This window comes from Canis aureus, chromosome 16 (genome assembly GCF_053574225.1).
Source record: "Canis aureus isolate CA01 chromosome 16, VMU_Caureus_v.1.0, whole genome shotgun sequence".
NCBI lineage: Eukaryota > Metazoa > Chordata > Mammalia > Carnivora > Canidae > Canis > Canis aureus.
The window spans coordinates 3,348,487-3,357,688 of record NC_135626.1 but is presented as its reverse complement, the minus strand read 5'-3'; the positions used below and the strand labels follow the sequence as shown (position 1 = coordinate 3,357,688).

The following is a 9,202-nucleotide window of genomic DNA, read 5'->3' as shown; positions in this document are numbered from 1 at the left end:
AGGCCAAGGGCTTTGGGGTGAGGCGCCTTCCCAGAGGATGTGAAGACGAGGAAGGGAGAGCCTCCATCCCTGCAAGGGCTGAATTTGGGAAGATAGTGAAATCCCCCTGCCGAGGATCTATGACTGTCCTCTCCTCCACCCCCATCTTCAGACATTTGGGGACCCCTTCCATTTGGGATGGAAGTCCCCTAGGAGAGCATGGGTTCCAGGGAGGTCACTGGAGGTCTACTTCCCTATAGAGAAGTGTACAGGGAATGGAGGCCTCACTGGGGACAGAGGAAAGGAGGGGGGCATCTGGGGAGTCTTCCTTCTTCCCTTTGAAGCTGGAGTGGTAGGGAGAGGCCTTGAAACCAGAGGGCTCGAGAGGGCAAAGGATGGCCAGCAAAGCATGACAGTCTGGGGCAGACATGAGTGTTTTGAAGCCCCAGATGGAGCTGGAGAAGAGAGAGAGGCATACAGCTGAAAAAGTAGGTTGGAACCAAAATAGAAGAGAGATTTTAGCAGAAGAGGAATCTGATCAGACTTGATTGATTCTAAAGGTGCCTGGGAGAAAGGGCAAGAGGGAGGCGGTTGTGAGAACAGCGGGGGAAAGAGACTGCGGTGGTGGAGGCACGTGCAGGAGAAGTTGCTCAGGAGGTCTCAGGAGGTTCGGGTGATACAGAGATGGGGGCAGTGGAAACACCAGAAGCAGGACAGGGCCAGGCACTTACCAATGGAAGGATGCAAATCAGGAAGGGTAGAAAGGAAAGCTCCAGAAATTGTCCCACGGTAGTTAGTATTCATGACCATGGCACAATATCTGTAGGTTCACAATGGAGCCTTTCAGTTAAAAATGGGTTCCTTTCCAGTGGTTTCTGTGCTCGTAGGTTGACTGCGTGTGCCTGGAATGTCTAGAGGAGTAGCCAGTGCTGCCTCCTGTCGGTGACCTCCGCAAGTGTCCACGCATGTTGGTTACATCCCTCAGTGAAATAAATGACAGCACAGGAGAAATGCTTCAAGATTTTTTATATATATATATATATATATATATATATATATATATATATATATATAAAATATATTTTATATGATTTATATAATATATTTATATATTTATTATATTATTTATATATTTATTATATTATTAAATATTATATATATATATATATATATAAAATCATAATATACATATGACAAGACCAGGGACTGGAAGAGTCACTGAGGTAATAGAGCCCAACTCAGGAACAACCCGCTGAAGTTGTCACTTGCCTTAGGTCTGGTTAGTGGCAAAGCTAAGACTGGAACCATCTTCAGGCTCCAGGACCAGGTACTAACTACAACCACACACCACTCAAAACCATGGCTTTTCAGTAGGTGGCAGGAGTCTTCCAGGGAGGGGAAGAAACCCTCTTCAGGCTGGTGGCTGTGATCCAGCACCGCAGTGGTGCTGATAGGTGGCCCTTACCACTTTCCTTGTCCCTGTCCTGTTCCTGCGTACTTCTCTCCTTTCCCTTCCTCTCTCCGAGCTGACTCTGCTCCCCACTTGCCACTCACTACCCCACGGCCTCCCCTGTCACTACTAGAAAGAAGGTGATCAAGAGGTGAGGTGGGACAAAACTAAATCCAGTTGGAACCCACAAAATGGCCAAGGGCACCAGAAATTGGGGATGAAGGAGGCAAAGGTTCTCTCGCTTCCAGCAGGGCCAGGCCAGGCTGCTCCTTGGGAGCAAAAGCGAAGTCAGAAGCCAGGGAATGATGGAACTAATGCTGTTATTTTACAAGGAAGACCAGTTACAAAGGGAAACAAAATGTAACAGAAGGAACAGAGAGGGTTTGAAAGCAAGAATAGGGAGGAAGATGATCAAATATTTTTTTCATACTGAAATTTGAACACTGAAATCTTCTGGGGATGTTTAGCTATTTCAGGTTTGGGAAAGAGTTTTTACATAACCACACGGGTTATGAGTAAAGAAAATGAATTTTAGTAAAAATAGATATCCTTAGAGGTTAACTGGACTGTCTGGCAAAAGAATCTGCCTTAAAAAAAAAAAAAAAAGAATCTGCCTTGGGACACCTGGGTGGCTCAGTGGTTGAGCAACTGCCTTCGGCTCAGGGCGTGATCCTGGAGTCCTGGTTTTGAGTCCCACCCACATCAGGCTCCCTGCATGGAGCCTGCTTCTCCCTCTGCCTATGTCTCTGCCTCTCTCTCTGTGCTTCATGAGTAAATTAAAAAAATCTTTAAAAAATTAAAAATAAAAAAAAAAGAATCTGTCTTCCTCACATCTATTACCCTTGCAGGACCTGGAGCCAAGCCTGTAAGAATTGAACACTCTGCAGTGGATCCCAAATTTCAGTGGGCATCAGAGCTGGATGGGAGCTTGCTGGGAATGCAGATTCCTCCCCCCCACCCCGGAATTCTGATTCAGTGGCTCTGGGGTGAGATCACAAGCTTATGGACATCCCCAGGTGGGTGGTACAGATGTCCACTGGTTCATTATGAAATGCTGGCTCTCCCGACACTTCTCAAACTTCCCTGAGAATATCACCTGGCTTTACTTTTGTTTTTATAGAAGATACCTTAATCCTTGCCCTTAAAAAGTATAAAGACTATGTATGATTTGGAAATAAGACTACCAAACAGTGGCCAAGTAAGAATCATCCACTCCATGCCTTCGTTTGGTCACTCAGAAATAAAACGTTATCACCTAGGATTGTGGTTGCTTGTCACCTTCCATGTTTATATCCATGAGTTCACCATAGTCTACTTTTCCTTCCACCTCAATTCAAGACCCTTCTTCACACTAATAGGCCACATCTCTGAGCCCTCCTGGAATAATGATCTATTGTGCCATGTTGTCTTTTGATTGACATCACCCCCTTGGTATGCTTCACTATCCCATTGCCACATCTCATTTGTTGCTGGAGAAAATACAGTGACTGGGTGTTTTTCTTCCATCTGTCTCATGACGAGGTCCTAACCCACTCGCCCTGGTAAACGCACAAGATTCAGAGATCTGAGAATCAGGCTGCCAGCTACTTTGGACTCCTGTCTTAACTGATCACGTACCAGTAATGCAGGTCTTTGAAACATAGCTATTTTTTTTTTCACACAATTTAATCTTTAGTCTTTTCCTGACTCTCGACTCTCTAGCTCAGTTAATCTAGAGCCAGATCACTCAAGGATGTAAAGATTTCTGGTTCCATCCTCAATAAATTCAGATTTACAAACAAGAGTACCAGGTGATTCTCACAAGGGAAGTTTGGAAAACAATAGTTTATAGAACTCCCTAGGGCACAGTTTTGGGTCTCACTCCCAGAGATTAGAATTTGGTCAGAATGAGTCAGGGCAGATCCCCTGAGGTTAATTCACCAGGAATGAGTAAGAAACATTAGCAGCTATATATATGAATCCAACAGCCCTGGTTACAAAACTATCGTCAAACCTACAAATTAGGGCAGCCCCGGTGGTGCAGCGGTTTAGTGCCGCCTGTAGCCCAGGGTGTGATCCTGGAGACCCCGGATCAAGTCCCGCATCGGGCTTCCTGCATGGAGCCCGCTTTTCCCTCTGCCTGTGTCTCTGCCTCTCTCTCTCTCTGAATGAATAAATAAATCTTAAAAAAAAAAAAAAAAAAAAACCCTACAAATTAAGAGGGGTAAAGAAAGCTGACGTGAAAACATCCTATTTTAAAAAATCACATCAGAAGAGGCACCAGGGTGACTCAGTAGGTGGAGCATGCAACTCTTGATTCCAGGGTCATAAGTTCAAGCCCCACTTCGGGCAGAGATTACTTTTTAAAAAATCACATCAGATACTCTTTTCACAGGAACATAAAATTTAATGTTTTTGGCCAGCAATATGCTGAATTCCTAGTTAACAGAAATAAGTCTACTGTGGTTTTCATGTTCAACATCTACAACAGGTTCAATGACTTGGAATGAGAGCTATTCTCAAATGTGGAAGATGTTTTCAGAATCCCTACAACCAGAGATTTTCCAGCCTCTTTGGTCAATTTTTTTTTAGAAGTCTATGTTCTGCATTTTGGTATCCCAAGAAGATGGAAAAGGATTCTTCTAGAATGAAATGACTGAAGCAAAAGCTCTTCAATGAATACTTAAATCTCTAGGCAGAGGACACATTTATAGCCAAGAGGCACTTCTGAGAAATGATTTTGCTTCTCAGGATTGTGACACACTTTATAGGCAGCATTACAGAGAGGCCTAGCTAAACAGTGTCACAGCTCAGGATCATTCAGGAAGAGCTACAGAGCCATTTATTTGGAAAGAGGGGTTCAGTGGGTACAAACATAACAAGAGTCCAAGCACATAGGTAGTGCCAAATTGACAAGAAAAGTTGAATTCTGTTTTCAGTTTTAGGCAAATGATAGCATTAATTTTAGTATTGAACAGACTGAATGAAAACTGAGCTCTAATCAAATTTTTTAATGTTTCCTTCTAAATGAAGTGCAATCAATATAAAGAAAGCACCTTTCTACCAGCGAGGGAAGCCTGTGGAGTGAGCTTGTGACAAGGGCTCCAACAGCACCTTCCTTTAGCTGAAAAGATTAATAAAGGCTTCAGTGAATACTGTTATTAGGACTTCTGCTTTCAGAACACAGGCTGACGAATAGTTACCAAATACAACGGTCAGATGTGAACTGTGTTAAAACAGCAGATGTTCACAATCTCGTTAGTAACTGCTTGTTCATTCCCATTCCTTCCTGGACCATACTTAACAGATTATCCTTAGAGATTCAGATGAAGATAAGTGTAAATTCATGGAGAAATTAGTAATATTTGAAGTCAAAGAAACTCAGAAATGCTTCTGCATACAAAATAGATGATGGAAACATAAAATCCAGTGAATTCAACTGCTCTCCCTTTTTAATCAGGTTTACAGGATACCACACATTAGTAATCACATTAGAGGACAGGATGAGTTTCCTGTACATATACAAGATTGTGCAAGCTCATTAACTGAGGCTTATTTATAAGGTTTTTATCAGTTTCAAGAGGAGAGGCAGTACAAAGCTTTTTAATACAGGTGAAGCACAAGAATACGTAAAACAAGACAGAGTATCAACTCAGCAGGGGTGAATTCTTAAGGCCTGTGTGGCCCCTGCCCACACTGTCTGCCATTAACTAAGTGGAGAGGATTTCCTTTCTCTTGAGCTTAAGTAGGAAGACCAGGAATAGCTTTATTACTCTTGAGAACATCCTACTTCTTGGGTAACCTACACTCTAAAATATATTAAGTATTAATCTGGCAAAGTTCTCAAGCATTTTGGCATTTAAAATATCTCAAATATCTCATCACTGTTAATCTACTTATGAAAAATTCTTTGAGCTTCAAGAAGATTGTTTCTGATAAATCCCTACCCCAAATTATGGCAATTACATAGAGAATAAATCCACTAGACTTAAAAGAACTAAAAAGAGGGCAAATGTAGACTCTTTCCTTAAAGAAATAAAGCAGGAATTGAAAGGCAGGAAGAGAAAGTCTAATACATGGAGGAAGCTAACCCCACTACACTTCTATCACTTCTATGTAATCCACTAATAATTTTGAGCAAGTGTGGTCCTACTTCCCCTTTCCACACCCAATCACATCAGAGAAAGGAATCTTTAACAGCTCACCCACTTAAAATACGTAGTTGACCTTTACTTGGCCCAAATTGGAATCCCCATGGCATGCACAGTCAGCTACGGGGTCTCAGGGCCAAAGTACAGCCTTGCTGGGCCAGGTTTCTCTTCTCTTGCTCATGCACCTCAGCAACAGCAACGTGTATATTGAAAGTCTGGATTAAATAAAGGCTTCCAGGACAAAACAGGAAAAGAAAAAGCATGCATCACATCTATTTTCAATCCCTCACAAAGCCTAATTCTCTTACTACAGGGATTTAATATCTGTATAAAAAAGGGTTTCATCAGCAGGTCTTTAAAAGAAAAATCAGAAGAAAGCAATTACTATGGCTGAAATGTGAACTAAAGGGGAGAAAGAAAACAAAACATTGGTTTTTTTTAAAAAAAAATAATTTTACAAGGAAAGACAATCTTCAATCTGTATTTCTATTACTTAACTTCTCCAGAAGCAGAATACTAACACAAGATACAAACTCCTTTTTCTTTCTTTCTTTTTTTTTTTTAAACAAACTCCTTTTTCATTAGAGAAGTGAACTGCACAAGAATTCAGGGAACTGAGCCACTCTCTCTCCACTTAACATCCATTATCATTGCAAATTCCATGTAATAACCAGTGGCTACTGAATGTTTCCTATGGGTGATTTTATACTTTTGCACTAATCCTTCACGCAAAATAAGTAGTGGGAGGAAGCACAGTAAGAACCAAAGAACTGTTCCTCCTTCCTGAAGGAGCAAAATCGAATTATTCCCTGTCTCACAGCCTACCACTGCCATGCAGACAGCTACTGATTCCTACACCCAGAAATTAACACTATCGTAAATCAGGCCATGAAATCAAACCACCAACAGTTAATGCTGGCTTGTTAATGCTCCTAACAGAGTTTCCAGAGGGAAATTTAGCTGCATCTTAAACAGCTGGGCTGTGCTCCTCCACTAGCACCCAAGATGAGCCCCAAGTCCCTGCCTGAGAGGTATCATCTGACACCAGACATGTGGGCTTCTACACTCACCACTGGCTCAGGCACTGCACAGCTCCTCCTGCCCCCAGTGCAGCCCTACACCCCAACTCACCACCTTCTCCTCCACAGAAAAGAGCCCTGTGCCATGTCCACAGCTTCACATTTATTTCCATAATAATAACACAGCATAGGTTTAGCAACCATTTGGAGAAAGAAAAATCTCTATGAAATCTCATAATAATGACTATTCCATGTCTTCTATTGACTTAACATTTATTGAATCAAATGCTGAAGTAAATGGACCCTTCCCCACCAGGTCTCAGAAATCGTGTCAGACTGTTTGTCTTGTAAAGTATTTATGATAGGATGTGACTTATAATACCTAGGCAAGTTTGACAGTTACAGCCCATGAAGCACTGACTCTACACAGATTTCTTGACCTAACATTCAAAAGGACATTTTGTAGTACTAGTTTAATTTTTCTCTCTCCCTAAAAGGCAGAAACCACATCCCATACTCCTATGCAACTTTGTTATTTTGGTATTTTAAAATAAATGAATGAGAAGAGGGGGAGACATACAGAAAATCCAGCTTCTTTAGGCACAATTAAACACAGAGGTCTTGGAGAGAAGAAGACAGCCTCTGAATTCATCTGCTCAAGCTTGTTTATCACAGTTCCCTTAAAAATGCCTAGAAATGCTGCCAGCAACAAGGGGCTCAAAGTATGGGACTGAGTTTTTTATAAAAGAAGCTAACCATGTTTAGGAAACATACAAAGTGAAAGTCATGACTTATGTACAAGACTTGTGCTTGAAGCTCTGGTGTGCCTCCTCAGCCAATTTCTCAGACACCAAAACCCATTCCTGATTATCACTACACAATCAAACCAAAATACTAAAACATATACTTTTGTTCGGAAGAGAGAAATAAAGGCACAGAAACCTGTCAAAATAGATTTTTTTCCATAAGAATAATATGGTTGATTAAAATAGTTTATCACTAGTAAAACTTGTATCACTAGAGCAGACAATACAAATTAGTTTTTAAAAAAATGACATTCACTGAATTCCTGGTCTGTCATTCAATGTGAAAAATCATCAAAAATATATTACAATTAAAAGTCTGAAAGGAGTTCTGTTTGGGGTTTCTACACTGTATTTAGTATTTCAGATAAGAAGTACCACAGTAATGTATTAGGTGTCTCCTGTTCCTTTGTACACAATGCATGGCAATTAAAGAGTCTACCTCCTTCCTTCTGCAGGCTCAAGGATGTCCATGGTGAGGAATGTCTAAGTGATTGTTATACTTCTCAGCAAAGTCAGCCTTGTGCATCAAACTCCACACCTAGAAAGTTCTAGAAACTGTTTTCCACTTTAATAAATATTTCTATATATTTGTTGCTTTTAAGCTCAGCTTAAACTTTGTCCAGGAAACCATTTTACAAGAGGGTACATCACAACCTACTATCAGCAGTATTCCTTGTTTATTAGAATCTGAAGATGTCCATATTACATCAAATATAAATATATATTATATTTACATTTCCTTCTTAGCTTTTCAACCTAGGTGAGTGTATTTATAGATAATGCCACTAATATCACCACCATTACAAGTCTCAGTGCAACTGGTATTTTCCTTCCATTAGATGCATATAAGATTAGACAGCATCTATAAAGAGGTGTATTGTTCTTTTTCTTTTTTTAAATAAAAGGGAAAATGGGTATCCATGAGTGGAGATCTAGGAATTTTCTAGATTTTGTTCTGTTTTTTAATATTTCAAAATACCTGAAAAATGTGGTCCCTTTTTGCAGTACTATTCTCTACTTGGGACAAGAAAATAATCAAATATGCAACAGAAAGAAAAAGAGCCCAAAGAAAAGAGAACCTGCTTGTTAACTCATTAATCTGTTTAGTAAAGATCTGTTTTAAAATGTCTGAATACTGTACAATATTATACAAAAACAATCTTCAGCCTTCAAAGCAGCTGGTACATTTTCTAAGAGATCTGTTTGCCCGCCTAACAGTCTGCCTTGGTGGGCCTTCGTCTTGGTCACTTTCGGTCGTCGATAGTTTTAATAAATTCCACTGCTGCTGTGAACTGCATCCACCAATAGGACTCCTCTCCAGACAGACAGCTGGCATAGAAGCTACTGATATACTGGACAGTGGACAGCAAGCAGGGTGGATTTGCCTAGAGAAGTGAAAAATAAGAGAGTCATATACTCACATGTATAGCTCTGCAAATATCATCTAAGTTAACATCTTCAAATGTTTATCTGTGAAAGAGTTAACCACTCATTTTTGAAAATCATCCCCAAATTCTTCTTTGGAAGTAATTTATAAACCGTAACCACTATGAGAAACAACAGTATACTGGAAAGGTAACTTGGGTTCTAATGCCAGCTGAACTATCTGGAGCTTTCTATCCTTGTAAGTCACTGAAACTTGCTGGTCCCTAAGGAGGCTGAACCAATCCCAGCACACTCACTCAACATCCCAGGATTACAAAATGTTACATGAGGAAATAAATGCTGTTTGCCAACTGAATTATAAGTCCAGGTAGAATCAGCTAAGAAAGAAAAAAACTAAAAAGGTAATATGCCCTCTGTTGTCAGAGGTAACAT

General features: G+C 40.5%; 1 protein-coding gene and 1 pseudogene across 7 annotated transcripts in view; both read right to left on the bottom strand.

Annotated features, from left to right (window-relative positions):
* Positions 1–1,179: 1,179 nt before the first annotated feature.
* LOC144285516 (single-stranded DNA-binding protein, mitochondrial pseudogene) lies at positions 1,180–4,691 on the bottom strand (annotated as a pseudogene).
* Positions 4,692–4,833: 142 nt separating this feature from the next.
* GAPVD1 (GTPase activating protein and VPS9 domains 1) overlaps positions 4,834–9,202 on the bottom strand; it is an 84,206-nt gene continuing 79,837 nt past the window's right edge. For all 7 annotated transcript variants that reach the window (XM_077850667.1, XM_077850670.1, XM_077850668.1 and 4 more), the window contains one exon: positions 4,834–8,769. In XM_077850667.1, coding sequence (XP_077706793.1) covers positions 8,629–8,769 — 141 coding nt within the window. In that variant the 3' untranslated portion in view covers positions 4,834–8,628. The remainder of the gene's footprint in view (positions 8,770–9,202) is intronic.